The sequence below is a fragment of the Schistocerca americana genome, chromosome 8 (assembly GCF_021461395.2).
Source record: "Schistocerca americana isolate TAMUIC-IGC-003095 chromosome 8, iqSchAmer2.1, whole genome shotgun sequence".
Taxonomy (NCBI): Eukaryota; Metazoa; Arthropoda; class Insecta; order Orthoptera; family Acrididae; genus Schistocerca; species Schistocerca americana.
The window spans coordinates 384,713,257-384,734,392 of record NC_060126.1 but is presented as its reverse complement, the minus strand read 5'-3'; the positions used below and the strand labels follow the sequence as shown (position 1 = coordinate 384,734,392).

Here is a 21,136-nt window from a genome sequence, read left to right as displayed (position 1 = left end):
GTGCGTGTGACGTAGGTGGCGTTCTGCCATCTCATTGGTCAACGCTCAGACGCACGCTCAGAATATCTGAGATGCCAGATATTGCTCTGCACGTTCGGAAAGACTCCCGAGCGTGCTATTCCACGCTATGACGTCAGAAACTCGGCACGCTCAACGCTCAACATTCGGATTCACGGTCCGTGTGCCGACAGCTTTACAGACGCCATGATGAAGGCTACGAAACAGCATATCCAGACACTCTGGGATGATGATGGCATTGAAACAGAGGATGACACGCGGAAAGCTGAAATACTAAACACCTTTTTCCAAAGCTGTTTCACAGAGGAAGACCGCACTGCAGTTCCTTCTCTAAATCCTCGCACAAACGAAAAAATGGCTGACATCGAAAGAAGTGTCCAAGGAATAGAAAAGCAACTGACATCACTCAACAGAAGAAAGTCCACTGGACCTGACGGGATACCAATTCGGTTCTACACAGAGTACGCGAAAGAACTTGCCCCCCTTCAAACAGCCGTGTACCGCAAGTCTCTAGAGGTACAGAAGGTTCCAAATGATTGGAAAAGAGCACAGGTAGTCCCAGTCTTCAAGAAGGGTCTTCGAGCAGATGCGCAAAACTATAGGCCTATATCTCTGACATCGATCTGTTGTAGAATTTTAGAACATGTTTTTTGCTCGCGTTTTATGTCATTTCTGGAAACCCAGAATCTACTCTGTAGGAATCAACATGGATTCCGGAAAAAGCGATCGTGTGAGACCCAACTCGCTTTTTGTTCATGAGACCCAGAAAATATTAGATACAGGCTCCCAGGTAGATGCCATTTTCCTTGACTTCCGGAAGGCGTTCGATACAGTTCCGCACTGTCGCCTGATAAACAAAGTAAGAGCCTACGGAATATCAGACCAGCTGTGTGGCTGGATTGAAGAGTTTTTAGCAAACAGAACACAGCATGTTGCTCTCAATGGACAGACGTCTACAGACGTTGAAGTAACCTCTGGCGTGCTTTTCACAATATATGTAAATGACCTAGTAGATAGTGTCGGAAGTTCCAAGCGGCTTTTCGCGGATGATGCTGTAGTATACAGAGAAGTTGCAGCATTAGAAAATTGCAGCGAAATTCAGGAAGATCTGCTGCGGAGAGGCACTTAGTGCAAGGAGTGGCAACTGACCCTTAACACAGACAAATGTAATGTATTGCGAATACGTAGAAAGAAGGATCCTTTATTGTATGATTATATGATAGCGGAACAAACACTGGTAGCAGTTACTTCTGTAAAATATCTGGGAGTATGCGTACGGTACGATTTGAAGTTGAATGATCATATAAAATTAATTGTTGGTAGGGTGGGTGCCAGATTGAGATTCATTGGGAGAGTCCTTAGAAAATGTAGTCCATCAACAAAGGAGGTGGCTTACAAAACACTCGTTCGACCTATACTTGAGTATTGCTCATCAGTGTGGGATCCATACCAGGTCGGGTTGACAGGGGAGATAGAGAAGATCCAAAGAAGAGCGGCGCGTTTCGTCACACGGTTATTTGGTAAGCGTGATAGCGTTACAGAGATGTTTAGCAAACTCAAGTGGCAGACTCTGCAAGAGAGGCGCTCTGCATCGCGGTGTAGCTTGCTGTCCAGGTTTCGAGAGGGTGCGTTTCTGGATGAGGAATCGAATACAGGGTGTTACAAAAAGGTACGGCCTAACTTTCAGGAAACATTCCTCACACACAACGAAAGAAAATATGTTATGTGGACATGTGTCCGGAAACGCTTACTTTCAATGTTAGAGCTCATTTTATTACTTCTCTTGAAATCACATTAATCATAGAATGGAAACACACAGCAACAGATCGTACCAGCGTGACTTCAAACACTTTGTTACAGGAAATGTTCAAAACTTCCTACGTTAGCGAGGATACATGCATCCACCCTCCGTCGCATGGAATCCCTGATGCGCTGATGCATTCCTGGAGAATGACGTATTGTATCATAGCCATCCACAATACGAGCACGAAGAGTCTCTACATTTGGTACTGGGATTGCGTAGACAAGAGCTTTCAAATGCCCCCATAAATGAAAGTCAAGAGGGTTGAGGTCAGGAGAGCGTGGAGGACATGGAACTGGTCCGCCTCTACCAATACATCGGTCACCGAATCTGTTGTTGAGAAGTGTACGAACACTTCGACTGAAATGTGCAGGAGCTCCATCGTGCATGAACCACATGTTATGTCGTACTTGTAAAGGCACAAGTTCTAGCAGCACAGGTAGACTATCCCGTATGAAATCATGGCGGTGAATCGAGGAAGTACAGTACATACTGATGAAACTAAAACGAGCTCTAACATGGAAATTAAGCGTTTCCGGACACATGTCCAGATAACATTTTTTCTTTATTTGTATGTGAGGAATGTTTCCTGAACGTTTGACCATACCTTTTTGTAACACCTTGTATATTGCTTCCCCCTACTTATACCTCCCAAGGAGATCACGAATGTAAAATTAGAGAGATTGGAGCGCGCACGGAGGCTTTCCGGCAGTCGTTCTTCCCCCGAACCATACGTGACTGGAACAGGAAAGGGAGGTAATGACAATGGCACGTAAAGTGCCCTTCGCCACACACCGATGGGTGGCTTGCGGAGTATAGATGTAGATGTATGTATGGTGCCGCCATCTATAGGAGCTACATGAAACTATAGGAACAGAAGCGGAATATTTCACGAAATCCTACAAAAAATTCTGCATTTTGTCAATATACCAAGGAAAAAAATGTGTTATATGACTCATCGAATGTCACTTGTATATGAAATTAAATAAAGTGTTTACTATGGGTACGATTCCTGGATAGAGACCTAGCAGTTCTGTGGTGTGCATACTGTAAGACCTTCGGTACACACACCATCAGATTATTTGACTTGTCGCTCTAACGAAGTAGGCGAGTGTCAGCAATATGTCTCGTGGTCTTATCATGGTGTGTTTGTCTTGTGCCATTAGGTCATACAATAGAAACGCCACTTGCACGCTTAGAGTAGCAGATTGACGGTGACCACCTTTAAACGGAACCTGATTAATTTTCACACACATTTATTAAAATAATAAAAAGCATAGACATTACGTAACTTGATTCTGCATGCTGTTTACAACTGACAACTGTGAAGTTCCTTTGGTCTTGGTACGTTAATCTTATTCTCACATATCTCTGATACTTGACAAAGTGTCTATTCATTTCTCTTCATGACTATGTACAGGAATATGATAACGTTATTAGGCGCAGACTGAAACTTGACTACAGACTGTTGCAGACTGAGTAATCGGAGGTCTGTACACTCGTTATAATACCTCGCGTGTTCAGGTATCACTGCGCGAGTGTGATCCGCGAGGAGAAAAGGTTCTACGTTAGCAGCGATCTCATTGGCTGCATTACATATTAATACGCGGATCGGCGGAAGCAGAATTTTGTCCCGTCTCTAAGGCAGCGCCATCTCGTAGTGCGGAGACGGACAGGCGCTGCGCCTGCGCTGTTGTGCTTAGCGGGGCACGCTCTAGTGGGAAAGATGTGTACGCACTGACTACACGGAACTATGTACACAACAAGTTCATTCTCGTTGTGGACCCTGCTGGTATTATGGAAGAGCTCGCAGCAGTGGTTTATGCATGTGGATGAATTGAGGTGAGGTGCTGTGCTGTGACGTGACTTGGTACGGTGCTGTGTTGGCAGGCACATGCCGCTGGCGGACGCTTCGGTGGTGGTGTTCAGCGTGCCGGTGTTCGTCGCCATCTTCGCGCGGCTCTTCCTGAAGGAGCCGTGCGGCCCGTTCCACGCGCTCACGATCGCGCTCACGCTTGTGGGCGTGGTGCTCATCACGCGGCCGCCGCTGCTCTTCGGCCACGCAGCCACGCCGCCGCTGGGCGCCGGAGGTGGGTACTGCGCGCCGAATCTCAGCTGCCATACCCGGCGGTAAAATCTCCTCCCAAGGGAACCTCCGCATCGCACCCCCCTCAGATTTAGTTATAAGTTGGCACAGTGGATACGCCTTGTAAAACTGAACACAGATCAATCGAGAAAACAGGAAGAAGTTGTGTGGAACTATGAAAAAATAAGCAAAATACACAAACTGAGTAGTCCATGCGAAACATAGGCAACATCAAAGATAGTGTAAGCTCACGAGCGCTGTGGTCCAATGTTATGACTAATAAATTGGAAAAAAAAGAAGTGGTTAGCGTGAGCAGCTGCGGAACGAGAGGTACTTGGTTCAAGTCTTCCCTCGAGTGAAAAGTTTAATTTTTTATTTTCAGTTTATGTGACGAACTCTTATGTTTTCATCACTTTTGGGAGTGATTATCACATCCACAAGAAAACCTAAATCGGGCAAGGTAGAAGAATCTTTTTACTCATTCACCAAGTGTACAAGTTAGGTGGGTCGACAACATATTCCTGTTATGTGACGCACATGCCGTCACCAGTGTCGTATAGAATATATCAGACGTGTTGTCCTGTGGAGGAATCGGTTGACCTATGACCTAGGGATCAAATGTTTTCGGTTCCCATTGGAGAGGCACGTCCTTTCGTTTACTAATCGCACGGTTTTGCGGTGCAGTCCCAAAACACGGACACTAAACTTATTATAGTGAACAGAGACGTCAATGAACGAACGGACAGATCATAACTTTACGAAAAGAAGGAAAGTAAACTTTTGACTCGAGGGAAGACTTGAACCAAGGACCTCTTGTTCCGCAGCTGCTCACGCTAACCACGGGACTACGGCGCTCCTGAGCTCACACTCTCCTTGATGTTGCATATGTTACACATAGACTACTCAGTGTATATTTTGCTTATTTTTTTCATAGTTCCACACAACTTCTTCCTGTTTTCTCGATTGATCTGTGTTCAGTTCAGTTTTTCAAGGCCTATCCACTGTGCCAACTTATAACTAAATCTGAGGGGGTGCGATGGGGAGGTTCCCTTGTCAGTCGTTAGGCGGCGTCATGCAATAGTCTTCAAACTTTTTCAGTGCTCAACGTATCAATCCCTCCGCTGCGATTTTCTTCAGGACACCTCTGGATCTAGGGTAGCGTGTCCATTCGTCCCGTTTTTCCCGGGACAGACCCGTTTTTTACCAAAATGTCCCACAGTCTCGAAAGTTTTTTGGGGACGCTCAAATGTCCCGTTTTTTTATGATTCCGCGCAGGTAGAGTATTTTACGCTACTGGTTGTTTGACTTGCTATTAACTGCGCAATCATTTACTCTAGGAAGCGTGTGATGACTTTCAGCATACCCCAAACATGTACCGAACTGTCAAAAATCGCAAGTAATTTTAAACGCACTATAGGTGAATTTAATTGTTGAAAGGAGAAAATATAAAAATGCAGTAAATGAAGCAGGCAAAATGGAATACAAACGTCTCAAAAATGAGATCGACAGGAAGTGCAAAATGGCTAAGCAGGGATGGCTAGAGGACAAATGTAAGGATGTAGAGGCTTATCTCACTAGGGGTAAGATAGATATTGCCTACAGGAAAATTAAAGAGACCTTTGGAGATAAGAGAACCACTTGTATGAACATCAAGAGCTCAGATGGAAACCCAGTTCTAAGCAAAGAAGGGAAAGCAGAAAGGTGGAAGGAGTATATAGAGGGTCTATACAAGGGCGATGTACTTGAGGACAATATTATGGAAATGGAAGAGGATGTAGATGAAGATGAAATGGGAGATATGATACTGCGTGAAGAGTTTGACAGAGCACTGAAAGACCTGAGTCGAAACAAGGCCCCCGGAGTAGACAACATTCCATTGGAACTACTGACGGCCTTGGGACAGCCAGTCCTGACAAAACTCTACCATCTGGTGAGCAAGATGTATGAAACAGGCGAAATACCCTCAGACTTCAAGAAGAATATAATAATTCCAATCCCAAAGAAAGCAGGTGTTGACAGATGTGAAAATTACCGAACAATCAGTTTAATAAGTCACAGCTGCTAAATACTAACACGAATTCTTTACAGATGAATGGAAAAACTAGTAGAAGCCGACCTCGGGGAAGATCAGTTTGGATTCCGTAGAAATACTGGAACACGTGACGCAGTACTGACCTTACGACTTATCTTAGAAGAAAGATTAAGGAAAGGCAAACCTACATTTCTAGCATTTGTAGACTTAGAGAAAGCATTTGACAGTGTTGACTGGAATACTCTCTTTCAAATTCTGAAGGTGGCAGGGGTAAAATACAGGGAGCGAAAGGCTATTTACAATTTGTACAGAAACCAGATGGCAGTTATAAGAGTCGAGGGACATGAAAGGGAAGCAGTGGTTGGGAAGGGAGTAAGACAGGGTTGTAGCCTCTCCACGATGTTATTCAATCTGTATATTGAGCAAGCAGTAAAGGAAACAAAAGAAAAATTCGGAGTAGGTATTAAAATCCATGGAGAAGAAATAAAAACTTTGAGGTTCGCCGATGACATTGTAATTCTGTCAGAGCCAGCAAAGGACTTGGAAGAGTAGTTGAACGGAATGGATGGTGTCTTGAAGGGAGGATATAAGATGAACATCAACAAAAGCAAAACTAGGATAATGGAATGTAGTCGAATTAAGTCGGGTGATGTTGAGGGTATTAGATTAGGAAATGAGACACTTAAAGTAGTAAAGGAGTTTTGCTATTTGGGGAGCAAAATAACTGATGATGGTCGAAGTAGAGAGGATATAAAATGTAGACTGGCAATGGCAAAGAAAGCGTTTCTGAAGAAGAGAAATTTGTTAACATCCAGTATTGATTTAAGTGTCAGGAAGTCATTTCTGAAGGTATTTGTATGGAGTGTAGCCATGTATGGAAGTGAAACATGGACGGTAAATAGTTTGGACAAGAAGAGAATATAAGCTTTCGAAATGTGGTGCTACAGAAGAATGCTGAAGATTAGATGGGTAGATCACATAACTAATGAGGAAGTATTGAATAGGATTGGGGAGAAGAGAAGTTTGTGGCACAACTTGACCAGAAGAAGGGATCGGTTGATAGGACATGTTCTGAGGCATCAAGGGATCACCAATTTAGTATTGGAGGGCAGCGTGGAGGGTAAAAATCGTAGAGGGAGACCAAGAGATGAATACACTAAGCAGATTCAGAAGGATGTAGGTTGCAGTAGGTACTGGGAGATGAAGAAGCTTGCACAGGATAGAGTAGCATCGAGAGCTGCATCAAACCAGTCTCAGGACTGAAGTCCACAACAACAACAACATATAGGTTACAAATAACAACGAAGATTCTTCTCTTCTAAATCGATCCACTGAATCCGTCCTTTCGGTCCAGAGATACTCTACACCACTGACACTTGCTCTCTGGTTTTCGTCACCACACTGTTAATGTTTTGCACTGTGCAATCACTGTTTCATTATGCCAAAACGAAAGTGTAATTTTAACAGCAATATAAAAAACGAGTTTCCTTGTATCACTGGTAGTGGAGAAACTGTAGAATGTACGTTGCGCAGATTAAAATTTGCTATTGGTCATGGTAGAAGGTCTGACATTGTGAATCACACTAAGACGAAGAAACATCGCATGAGTGATCAAACGAAAAGAGCAAATAAATGCGTGACTACTATGTAAACTTAAAATCAGTAACAGAAATGGATAGGCAGTTGGCAGCACAAGAAGCTACATTTGCATACCACAGCGCAATGCATAACCATAGCTTTAAGTCAATGGATTGTACTACAGCAGTTTTTAAAAAAAACTTTTCAGTCCAAAATTCATATGTGGACACGCAAAATGTAATGCAATCATTTCAAATGTTATTGCACCGTATGCAGCTCAGCAGATTTTAAATGAACTGAAAAGTGCTCGATTCATTTCTGTAATGAATGGTACATCGAATCATCTGGATTTGAATTTGGTTCCTCTCCTCATCAGGTATTTTCACCCTGAAAATGACATCTCGGTGAAAGTGGCTCTGAGCACTATGGGACTTAACATCTAAGGTCATCAGTCCCCTAAAACTTAGAACTACTTAAACGTAACTAACCTAAGGACATCACACAACACCCAGTCATCACGAGGCAGAGAAAATCCCTGACCCCGCCGGGAATCGAACCCGGGAACCCGGGCGTGGGAAGCGAGAACGCTACCGCACGACCACGAGCTGCGGACTCGGTGATAGTGCTCGAATTGGTTAATTTAGCAGGAGAAACTTCAGATTTACTTCAGAATTATGTGCTGGAGGTTTTAAAGAAATATGATCTTGAGGGAAAGATGATTGCAGTTTCTGCAGACAACACTGACTCCAATTTTGGTGGTAAGCAGAGGAAGGGAAAAAGCAATTTGTTCTATAAACTGCAACAGAGCACAGTGAATAATATAGTAGGTGTTGGCTGTCCAGCACATGTGGTGCACAATTCCTTACAAACTGGGTCAGACTGCCTACCCATCGAACGCCAATTAATTGTAAACAAAATCTACCAGCATTTACACATATATACAGCAAGGGTTGAATCTCTGAAGTCATTCTGTAAATTTACTGAAACTGAATACAAAACTGTACTTGGCCACAGCAAGACAAGGTGGCTATCTCTGCTACCAGCATTGGAAAGAATTGTAGAGATATTTCCTGCTTTGAAATCATATTTAATTTCCCTTGATAAGCGTCCTGTTATCCTTAAACAATTCTTTGATAACCCTGTGTCTATTGTTCTTCTACATTTTCCTGTTAGCCAGCTAAAACCTTTCTCCACAACAATTAAATGTATTGAGAAACAAGAAATCACAATAGTGGAAGTTTATCAAGAAATAAATTATTGGGCAAATTACAATGTAGAAAATCTGAAAGATTTCTCACATCCTTTGTACATGAAACTCTAAGAAAGCCGGAAGAAGAGCGTGAAATTACTGTAGAACAATTTCATATTTATGCTGACATCCTCTATGACTCCTGCATTGAGTATATTAAAGAATGGTGTTTACCATTTCTCACACCTTTTAAAGCATTTGACTGGGTTAATACTGAAAAGGAGCAGCTAAAGTGGAAGGATATTCAGGACTGTTGTGTTTTTGTTAAAAGTATTTTACCAAATTTTCCTGTTGATGAAGACGAACTGTTCGATGAGTTTTCATGTGCAAAAAGAGTCATAAAAAGTGAAGGAGGAGGCAAAGAAAGGGTTAGTGCAACGTGGTGTAAAATATTTGCTTATTTCAAAAGTAAAAACATTAACATGAAAAACATGATTCATTTGGTGGAGTTTTGTCTCACAATTCCTGGGTCAAATGCTGCTGTGTTTTCGTTAGTGAACTCTTTGTGGTCAGATGAAAAAAACAGAATGAAAGTTGAAACAGTGAGGGCCTTGCTCATTGTCAAAACACACTTTAATGGTATATCGTGTACTGACTTTTATGATACAGTTTCGAACGAAAATACACTTCTTGATTAAGTATATAATAGTGAAAAGTACGGTGATAGTGTGTCAGAATAATTGTAAAAAGTGATTTGGGATCATCTGAGTGCACGTTGTAAAGGTAAACTTGTATGTGTATTAAATTTAGTCAATACAATATTTATGTCCCGTTTTTTTTTTTCTTCATTGTCCCAGTTTTTTTCTAATTTATTTTAAATGTCCACTTTTTCAATGAAAGTGAAATGGACACCCTAATCTAGGGACGCAGTATCGAATGAAACATATCAATACTTTACTCTATAGTAGCATCGCGTGACAAATGTCGTTCTCATAAAAGTAAGCTAAGGGACCTAATAGCGTTCCCGCTCCTAATTTCGCCCCCCCTAGAAATTTCCGTTGCCCACAATTGGTAAAAAATGCTTAGATGCGCGTACATGACTGACCTCTGTCCATTGTTTTCTTGAGAGAGTTTGTTGTGTGGAGCATGTGTGGCTTGCGTGCACGAAGGAATTCATTTTTTAATGCTGAGGTGAATTAGTGTAGCAGTCAAGTTAACAGACAGCAATTCCTAGTCTGAGCACTGTCTCGTCTTCACATATTGGGCCTTATTTCAGTGTGTAATCGTTATAGTCGAGGGTTTGATCTATATTGCTGTAGCGGCCGACATAGTAATTCTGTCGAAGTTCGTAATTTCGTCCCCCGTGTAGTTCCTACTTTCGCCCCGCGCACGAAGTTGGGAACTGTTATTAAGCAGTGATTTTATTACCTATTTGTAAAGATTACAGTTTTGATACAGGAAAACTCGAGGGAAGAGAGATGGATGTGTTGCATGAAATGCTTAGTTTGTTACCAAGAAACATGCTGTTTGTCTGTCAACACATACGTACAAATTCATGTGGTATACATCTTTGGAATGCTGGAAAAAAAAGGTTCAAATGGCTCTGATCACTATGTGACTTAACAGCTGTGGTCATCAGTCCCCTAGAACTTAGAACTACTTAAACCTAACTAACCTAAGGACATCACACACATCCATGCCCGAGGCAGGATTCGAACCTGCGACCGTAGCGGTAACGCGGTTCCAGACTGAAGCGCCTAGAACCGCACGGCCACACCGGCCGGCTGCTGAAAAAACTTGAAAAGATTGTTCGTTCGTGACGGTAAAGTGATTCACAGTAGTAAATTAAATGTACTATCGAGAATTTCTGTGGAGGTCGAAATTACGAACACTCTTTTTGATTTATGTTTTTGCAGTGTTGACTCCTATGGCTTTAGCATGTTACAACATTTTAGTTGTAACTTGGTTTCAATTGAAGCATAATTTCAGGGATATTATCAACCTGTAGCTTTTTCCGTACCCTTTCAGGACTTATGCAAGTCCTAACGAACTAAGGTGGGGAAAAAAAAATGGTTCAAATGGCTCTGAGCACTATGGGACTCAACTGCTGTGGTCATAAGTCCCCTAGAACTTAGAACTACTTAAACCTAACTAACCTAAGGACAGCACACAACACCCAGCCATCACGAGGCAGAGAAAATCCCTGACCCCGCCGGGAAGCGAACCCGGGAACCCGGGCGTGGGAAGCGAGAACGCTACCGCACGACCACGAGATGCGGGCTAAGGTGGGGAAATTTGGGACCCCTACCTTATCGGGTTTTGGGGAATCGATACTTATCTCTGATAATAATTATTTCAGCAAAAAACTTTTAAATGTAACCTATTTTTAAAACAGATTAAAAAGTATAAAAAATGTCTTCTAGCCCCATACTAATTTCCAACCATTAAGATAGTCCTGAAAATGTGTGCTTGTGAATTTTTAGTAGCTGTGAGAATACTTGTAAAACTTTAAAACGAAACACGTGAGATGCATGCTATGGGTAACTGATGTATGAATAGTCAACGTAACTTACTAACACTTTCATTGCAGTGCACGTGATATTAATTGTTGTGTGATTTTTCTCGACAACAGCTACTCCCCTCGTTACTATTAGCTACAAGGTCTGTTCGAAAAAATACGGAACATTCGTAATTTTGCGCCAGTTGTATTTTGGAACGAAATGCGGTTGGCATCCCTGCACAAGTCTGGGTTTAAGGTGTAAGTGCCGGAAGTTTCGTTGTTGTACGTCAGTTCTGATTGAGTAGAACGTCGTGTCACACAGTTTGCGAATTTCGAGATGGCGAGAGTTGGAGCAACAGCGCGTCTGCATCTCTTTTTGCCTGAAACTCAAGAAAACTTTTACAGACACACACCTAATGATGCATGAAGTGTATGGTGATGAGTGCTTAAGGGGGGTAGGACGTCAAACGGGCCCACTTGGAGCAGAAGAGTCACCACAGGACATTTTAATTTCTACTGCCTAAAAAACTTTGTCACCATGACCAGGAAGGATTGAGGACTCCTACTTATCGCAGTGGAAGTTCAAAAACGTAGCAAAATACCTTTTTTTTACATGTGAAATTTCATCATTTTTTTTACACTTATTACTGGCTGCATTTGTTGCTATAGGTGCACTTTCCTCCCTAAGTAAGAAAATTCTTCGATGAATTTTTCATAGCATACAAACAGTAGTTACAGGTGTATGAAGCTCTAGAATTTTCCAAATATATTCCAAAACTGTGGAAAAAATTGAGATAATTAACTATAAAACTTGAGTTTTTTCTAAATATGAAGTTTAAAATGTAGCAGTTCATTCATTTGTTCATAAATTAAATAACTTCTAGAGTTCCATACAACTGTAACTATGGTTTGTATGCTGTGCAAAAGTCATCGAAGAATCTCTCTTACTTAGGAAGAAATGTGTACCTATAGCAACAAATGCAGCCAGTAGTAAGCGAAAAAATGATGAAATTTCACACGTAAAAAAATGTGTTTTGTTACGTTTTTGAGCTTCCACTGCTATGAGTATGAATCCTGAATCCTTCCTGGTCATGGTGACAAAGTTTTATGAATTTATTTGTAAAAGTATACACAGTGGAAATTAAAATGTCCTGTGGCGCCTCTCCTGCTCCAAGTCGGCCCGTTTGACGTCCTACCCCCCTTAATCCGTACTCGTGTGATACGAATGGTTCACACAGTTTTAAAATGGCCGGATGGAGGCTAAGGGGACCGTCGTTCAGGACGCCCTCCAACGTGTACCGACGACGCTCGAGTCAGGAACGTCAAAGATATTTTGCGTGCCAATCGAAGACTGACTGAGAGAGATTGCAGAAGAATATTACATTTCAGTATAATCGTGTCATGAAATCCTGACACAGCTTGTTGGAATGCATCACGCTGCCGATAAGTTCGTCCCACGTAATCTGTGAATAGCTTTTCGATCGCGCTGATGAGAACTACATGTTCATTAAGAGAATCATAATTAATGATGAGACGTGGGTCTACGGTTATGATGTTGCGATCAAAGCTCGATCTTCACAATGAGGCGGGGAAGGTTCTCCAAGTCCAAAAACAGCTCGTCAGGTCATTTGTCAGAGCCTTGCTGATAGTTTTCTTTGAGGTTGAAGAATTAGTTCATCATGAATTCGTGCCACAAGGACAAAGTGTTAATCGATGGTACTACCGGAACGTGTTGCGACGCCTGCGAGAAAATGTGAGAAGGAAACGGTCTGAAATGTGGCGAGACAATTCATGGCTCTTGCATCACTATAACGTACCCACGCATTAATCCCTGTTGGTGAGTGACCATTGCACAGAAAAACGAAATCACTGTGCTGCCTCATCTTCTGTACTTCCCAGATCTGGTCCACGCGGACCTTTTTTTATTTCCAAAGTTGAAAATCCCGTTGAAAGGACGAAGATTTGCAACGATAGACGAAACAAAAGAAAATTCGTAGACGGTGCTTCGCGCGATCCAACAAGAGTACAGAACATTTGTGGATAAAGTTCCGGAATTTTTTTGAACAGACCTCGTATTCCATGCACCCCGCGTTTTAACTTTTTGTAACTACTGTCATAGCTATTAACAATTCATACTCAAAAATTGTCACTTTTACTACCTCTAATAGAAGTTGAAACTGTTGGAACTGAGTCTTGCAGCCAAAATTTCGAGTAAATAATAAAATAGATTAAGGAAAGGCAAACCTACGTTTCTAGCATTTGGAGACTTAGAGAAAGCTTTTGACAATGTTGACTGGAATACTCTCTTTCAAATTCTGAAGGTGGCAGGGGTCAAATAAAGAGAGCGAAAGGCTATTTACAATTTGTACAGAAACCAGATGGCAGTTATAAGAGTCGAGGGGCATGAAAGGGAAGCAGTGGTTGGGAAGGGAGTGAGACAGGGTTGTAGTCTATACCCGATGTTATTCAAATGGTTCAAATGGCTCTGAGCACTATGGGACTCAACTGCTGAGGTCATTAGTCCCCTAGAACTTAGAACTAGTTAAACCTAACTAACCTAAGGACATCACCAACATCCATGCCCGAGGCAGGATTCGAACCTGCGACCGTAGCGGTCTTGCGGTTCCAGACTGCAGCGCCTTTAACCGCACGGCCACTTCGGCCGGCCGATGTTATTCAATCTGTATATTGAGCAAGCAGTAAAGGAAACAAAAGGAAAATTCGGAGTAGGAATTAAAATCCATGGAGAAGAAATAAAAACTTTGAGGTTTGCCGATGACATTGTAATTCTGTCAGAGACAGCAAAGGACTTGGAAGAGCAGTTGAACGGAATGGACAGTGTCTTGAAAGGAAGATATAAGATGAACATCAACAAAAGCAAAACGAGGATAATGGAATGTAATCGAATTAAGTCGGGTGATGGAGAAAAAGTAATTCCAGTTTTTGCTGGTAGGTGCAAATCTGGCGCTGTACAGCTACTCATGGTAAAGCTCTGCAGAGGAAAAGTATGGCCAACATGCCAATAGCCGCCATTTTAGGCCCACTGCGCCGCTAGTTATACAGTGGTAGTTTTATCCTTAAGATCTCTTTTTGCAATTAAATTACCATTAAACCATCCTATTAGCTCTTCTGACTTTTTTGCTGTTCGAATGGATTGGAAACCAACAGAAATGTAAAAAGGAGACAAAGACAAAAGGCCAAAAATTAATGAAATTAACCAATTGGTTAAATCGAGTTCCTGCAACCTTTCTGCCATATTTTCCTCCTTGTTGCATCTCTCCCTTCGGAAGGAATTCTGTACTGTTTTCCTTCCTTTTCGCCTCGAAATGAACAGCCAATAGCTCAGCACTGAGGCATTATTCTACTTAAAACTTCGAAAATACACCACACTTCCTATTCTTCACATGTAACACGTGAAAAGGTAAGGCTTTAAGTGTAAGGTCTTAAATACGGAACGATAAGACGTACGTTTAACACTTTATCTGTTGCAAAAGCCTCTATCTACCAGCAGTAGTTTTCTGCAAAATGTTGGCAACCGCTTCCCGAATTTCGCTTACGCTCTGAATTGAAGACTTCGCCATTGTACCGCCATTTTGTTATAAACTTATGAACACTACTTTTTGCAGGAATACTAGAGTTCGGGGATTGTTCACGAAACTTTTCACGGTTCTTCTTAAATGAACGGAAACATATGCACGCATCAAGAACACACAGCCTGTCACTCATTCAATACGACGCACGTAGCATTCTCAAGCAACAACTGATCCTGGAACATATTAAACATGCTTGGAAGATCTGGCGAGCGTAAAACAGTAAAAATCGCATGTTGTTTGTATAGTAGGGCTGCTTTCATAATGGGCAGCCAAATGAAAACGAGACATGGAAAAAAGTAACTAAACGATTGATTATTTCAAAACTAATCGGTATAGCTTTTAATTCGTTTATTCCACTGTGAGACAAAGTGGTCAATGGTTTCATGAAAATATATTCGCGGTTGCCTACGGAATCATGATTGTACCCCGGCCTGCACCTCTTCGTCAGAAGCGAGTCAACTGCCACGAATAGCTTTCTTCAGGGTGGAGAAAATATGGAAATCGCGTGGGTGACATGTGGAGGGCACCTGGCTTTCGCTGGGAAGCCCTTACACATCCTCTATATTCAACAATTTATTTACTTTTTGCCATCTGTGTCGTTTTCATTTGACTGTCACTTTTATCTTGCACATATTTTATAAGAATAATAACTACACTACTGACCATTAAAACTGCTACACAAAGAAGATGACGTGCTACAGACGCGAAATTTAACTGACAGGAAGAAGATGCTGTGATATGGTTGGTTGGTTTGGGGAAGGAGACCAGACAGCGTGGTCATCGGTCTCATCGGATTAGGGAAGGATGGGGAAGCAAGTCGGCCGTGCCCTTTCAGAGGAACCATCCCGGCATTTGACTGGAATGATTTAGGGAAATCACGGAAAACCTAAATCAGGATGGCCGGACGCGGGATTGAACCGTCGTCCTCCCGAATGCGAGTCCAGTGTCTAACCACTGCGCCACCTCGTGCTGTGATATGCAAATGATTAGCTTTTCAGAGTATTCACACAAGGTGGCGCCGGTGGCGACACCTACAACGTGCTGACATGAGGAAAGTTCCCAACCGATTTCCCATACACAAGCCGGCCGCGGTGGTCTAGCGGTTCTAGGCGCGCAGTTCGGAACCGCGCGACTGCTACGGTCGCAGGTTCGAATCCTGCCTCGGGCATAGATGTGTGTGATGTCATTAGGTTAGTTAGGTTTAAGTAGTTCGAAGTTCTAGGGGACTGATGACCACAGATGTTAAGTCCCATAGAGCTCAGAGCCATTTTTTTTTCATACACAAACAGCAGTTGACCGGCGTTGTCTGGTGAAACGTTGTTGTGATGCCTCGTGTAAGGAGGAGAAATGCGTACCATCGCGCTTCCGACTTTGATAAAAGTCGGATTGTAGCCTATGGCGGTTGCGGTTTATCGTAACGCGACCTTGCTGCTCGCGTTGGTCGAGGTCCAATGACTGTTAGCAGAATATGGAATCCGTGCTGGATCCCAACGGCCTCGTATCACTAGCAGTCGAGATGACAGGCATCTTACCCGCAAGGCTGTAACGGATCGTGCAGCCTCGTCTCGATCCCTGAGTCAACAGATGGGGACGTTTGCAACACAACAACCATCTGCACGAACAGTTCGACGACGTTTGCAGCAGCATGGACTATCAGCTCGGAGACCGTGGCTGCGGTTACCACTGACGCTGCATCACAGAGAGGAGCACCTGCGATGGTGTACTCAACGACGAACCTGGGTGCACGAATGGCAAAACGTCATTTTTTCTGATGAATGCAGGTTCTGTTTATAGCATCATGATGGTTGCATCCGTGTATGGCGACATCGCGGTCAACGCACATTGGAAGCGTGTATTCGTCATCGCCATACTGGCGTATCACCCGGCGTGATGTTATGGGGTGCCATTGGTTACACGTCTCGTTCACCTCTTGTTCGCAATGACGGCACTTTGAGCAGTGGACGTTAAATTTCAGATTCGTTACGACCCGTGGCTCTACCCTTCATTCGATGCTTGCGAAACCCCACATTTCAGCAGGATAATGCACGACTGCATGTTGCAGGTCCCGTACGGTCCTTTCTGGATACAGAGAATGTTCAACTGCTGCCCTGGCCAGCACATTCTCCAGATCTCTCACCAATTGAAAACGTCTGGTCAGTGGTGGCCGAGCAACTGGCTCGTCCCAATACGATACTGTGGTATCGTGTTGAAACTGCATGGGCAGCTGTACCGGTACACGCCATCCAAGCTCTGTTTGACTCAATGCCCAGGCGTATCAAGGCCGTTATTACGGCCAGAGGTGGTTGTTCTGGGTACTTATTTCTCAGGATCTATGCATCCAGATTGCGTGAAAATGTCAGTTCTAGTATAATATATTTGTCCAATGAATACCTGTTTATCATCTGCATTTCTTCTTGGTGTAGCAATTTTAATGGCCAGTAGTGTATGTGTACGGCTCTAGGTAGGTATGTGAAATTCATCTGCTCCCGAGTGTGGATCTGAATGGCCAAGCAGCGTGGTGAGGAGTTCCCGCGGCAGTGCTCCGTGACGTCATCGTTTGCGGGCTGCTTTTTTGCAGGGCCCGTTGAGAGCGACGCGTGGGGAGCGGCGGCGGCATTTGCAGCGACGCTGTTCGGCGCGAACGCGTACGTGCTGCTGCGCGCGCTCAAGGGGCTGCACTTCGCCGTCGTCATGTGCAACTTCGGCGCCTTCGCACTCGTGCAGACCACGCTGGTCGCTGCCGCGCTCGGCGCCCTCTGCATGCCCAGGTCAGTGAGGTGTGCCCAGTGTTTACTTCCGCCAAGTTAACGAGCCCCATGAATGTACATTGGCAAATTCTGAAATCTGCAACTCTTGTCGACATACTTACATTTTTGATGTTTTGCGCAGTGGAACTGTGTAAGGCTTCTTGTTTTACACCGGAGGATTCTTTTAATCGGTATGCATGCGGCAGCATGTGTACCTAATATGTTCCAAAGCGCCAGGTGCTCGTATCTCGCATTCTGTTGGTGATTGTTAGGGTCAAGTGAAGCTGAGGCGTAGTGCCGTAAAACGATCCTGCCTTGGAGGCGGTTGAGTGGCAGATGTATCTCAGAGCTGAATAGTGACAGATGGCGACGCGAGACTGGACGCGCACGTAGTTTATGTATCAGCCGATAGAGGACAATATTGGATAGAGGGACTGTGATTTTAGTTTCGATTGTGCCCACTAGAGTGCACTAAAGTAATAGAATGTTTTTCATAAACTGTTATAGTATTTTCATAAAGTGTTAATATGTCTTTTTGTGTATATACAATGTGTTTTAGCAGTATGAATGATGCGTGAGTGTGGTTTAAGGTTAATATGAAGATAATTGTTTAACGAGTTATGTACTGGGAGTTAGTGTGGGAACATTTCGAAGAAGTATGAATATGGACAAAGGGATTTTTGTAGAATAGATTTGTAAAGTAAGTTTATGGTAAAGGGAAAGTAAATTCAGGTATAAATAGCAATAGTAAATAACTTTATGCATAAGCAAAACTTCAGCATATTAGGTAATTACGTCGGTAAGAAGTGCAGTCGTTAGTTTTACTATTTTGCGATTGGTTACTGATGAAAAGCGCGGATTGACGCGGCAGAATGTTTTTTTGCTATTGGCTGTTGAGTAAACTGACCAATGTATTCGTCGCGCATCTTTCTCTGCTGGTAGAGAAGACTTAAGAGTATTCTAGAGAGGAGTCGGAGCCTAGCCATGACACAGCTCGGACGTGTGTGTAGTTCCAATGGAAATGAGAAGTTGCCGGATCTAGCAGTGTTTCATACATCAAAAGTGTTGTAAAGTGACGGCATAATAATTCCGATAGGTGTTTAGAAATTTCGGAATTTTTAAGTGAATTTTGTGACGAGAAAAGACATAAATTCCGCGTGGCGTATTGAGCAGGTCGGTGGCTAAAAACTGTGACTGCATTTGGTACCGACAGACATAATATTTGGCGAGCATTCTCAATCAAAAACAATACGTATTTTTGTTGCTATTACGTTTTTGGGAAATGCAACACCATAAACTTGCCAACGTGAGTGAAAGGGATTGTGAGTGACTGTGTTAAGACTAGCACGGGCTTGGCAGTGATACTTGTTCACCTAAGTTTAAGAATATATTAATTAAGGACAAAATTTCCAACCTTTCATTTCGTGTGAAAACTTTCTCCCGAAACGTAGATTTAGTGACTTAATTGCAGCCTGGTTGACGTCGAAGTACAGTAGGTTTCGTTCGGCTTTCCCCACTGATGACCTGCTGAGACAATGTCCACAGGTAGGTGCAGGTTCGTCGTAAAGGGACGGAAAGAACCGCGCCGCTGCAAAGCGTCCGATTCCTTCAGTCTGCTTTGACCCAAGACGTCATCAATATGACATAAACGCCTACTTATAACGTATACAAAACGGTAATGGTGTCACTACATGCACATGCCAACAAAGGCGAACAAAAATGAAATCGACACAAGGCCCAACAATAAAATGACACTAACAGGGCAACCACGGGAAATAGGAGGTTTAGGGTGGGGACCAGCTAAATACTATAATAATACAAAATATCAAATCAACCGAAAACAAATATAAAAAAATTTAATTTACGACATGGCACTACAGCCACAAAACCAACAGGAACCGTACACTTCACTAGACCTCTATAGCTAAATGAACATCACGATACAAAAAAACATCTGCAGTTCCAAAAAGAGGAATCGGACATTTCTCTTGACGTATATATCTCAAACGAAGCACTCAATACCAAAAGACCAACACCTACAATGCTGAAAAGTGGAATCGGACATTTCCCTTGACCTACATAGCTCAAACGCAGCTCTCAGTACCAACTAGCAGACAACTAATAAAAAAATCACAATCACAAACATCACACACACATAAATAACTCACAAAACACCACTTAAACCGAAACCCCAACACCTCGGAAAACCTAAAGCCCCACTATTTACTAGGTAAATTAAAACAAAGTACCATAAATATAAAGCAGACAGAACAACAGAATTACTAAAATAGAATTACTACAGAATGAAACCAAAGTAAAAACTACTTACCAACAAAAGCCTCTGACAAAATAACCTAGGTTGCCTCCCCCCCCCCCCCCCCCCCCCCACACACACACACACGATGACGACCACCAGTCACATAATCAAAAGAAAAACAACCATAATAATTTGCTGTAAACAAAGCAAACACTTTAAACAGCACTGACTACCCAGACTCAAATAAACCCAAGTGATAACCAAGACAGAAATGAAACCAATAACACACGCTAAACTCAACACATCAACATCCACCACCAGAGGTTCCCATCGAATACAAAAACACAACATCTCCAGACACAAAACAACTCGAAAACACTCTGATGTACTTACGTTAAACACCATTACATCACAGGTCAAAGCAGAAGGGTGGAATCGGACATTTCCAGCGATCCGTGTTTTGGATTGCGCTTGAGCAAGGGACCATTTGTATACCCAACAGAAGGATCAATGGATCATCTGAGTGTCACTATCCTACGGTACAGGGTCAAAGAATGAATATTACAGATATCCTCCTGTTTAGGCGTATTGAGAAAATTGGTTGTTTCTTTTTGCATTTGATTGGGTCTAAGGTGGAGTTGATGGGACTTATGGAGGTACCATTAGTTCATGGGCTGTTCCTCGTAAAACCTACAAAAAGGATTTTTTTATACTATATTTTCGCTGTCACCAGAGGACGAAAACCCAGCCGAGGATTCCAAGAGGGCTATGCACAGCTAATAGCTGAAATTTTTACGGCATATTCCTAAGACCTCGATCCTGAAAAACTTTGAAAATTTTCTTGATATCTTTATATGATTCTGTGATACAGTGGTTCAAAGTTGTCCTACTTGTAAATGTAAAATCCGGTGTGAGACGAAAATGTACTTTATAAAGTGACGAACCACGGAGAGATATGCTGTTAAATGTCTCAATTATTGTCTGGTAACCCCAAGTTGTAGTACCAAAGAACATGCAAAAATTTTTTGCGTATAAATCCAATATGAGGTATAAAATTAGTTCTGTATTATTTGAGTTTCACATAAGTAGACTATCCAAATTTTACAAAAAGGTAACCAGCAGAAAAATGTTCATATCAGAGAACAAGAAATGTGAAAGCGTACCTATTTATTTAAAAGACACTCGACTAAAAGTGGTGTACAAGCTGCCTCATTTGACCTCCCTCAGCTCTGTTAAACATTTTCCCAAAACTTTTGACACACATTTTCATGCTTGTTTGTGCTGAAAGAGAAAACAGTGGCAGTGGAAAAGAGGCAGAAAAGTTATAAATACTGG

The 21,136-nt window shown here is 42.6% G+C and overlaps 1 protein-coding gene across 1 annotated transcript in view; it reads left to right on the top strand.

The window, feature by feature from the left end:
• LOC124545878 (solute carrier family 35 member G1) overlaps positions 1 to 21,136 on the top strand; it is a 585,157-nt gene that overhangs the window by 514,468 nt on the left and 49,553 nt on the right. The window contains exons 5-6 of the mRNA XM_047124838.1: positions 3,710 to 3,909; positions 17,376 to 17,565. Of these exons, the coding sequence (XP_046980794.1) occupies positions 3,710 to 3,909; positions 17,376 to 17,565 (390 nt within the window). The remainder of the gene's footprint in view (positions 1 to 3,709; positions 3,910 to 17,375; positions 17,566 to 21,136) is intronic.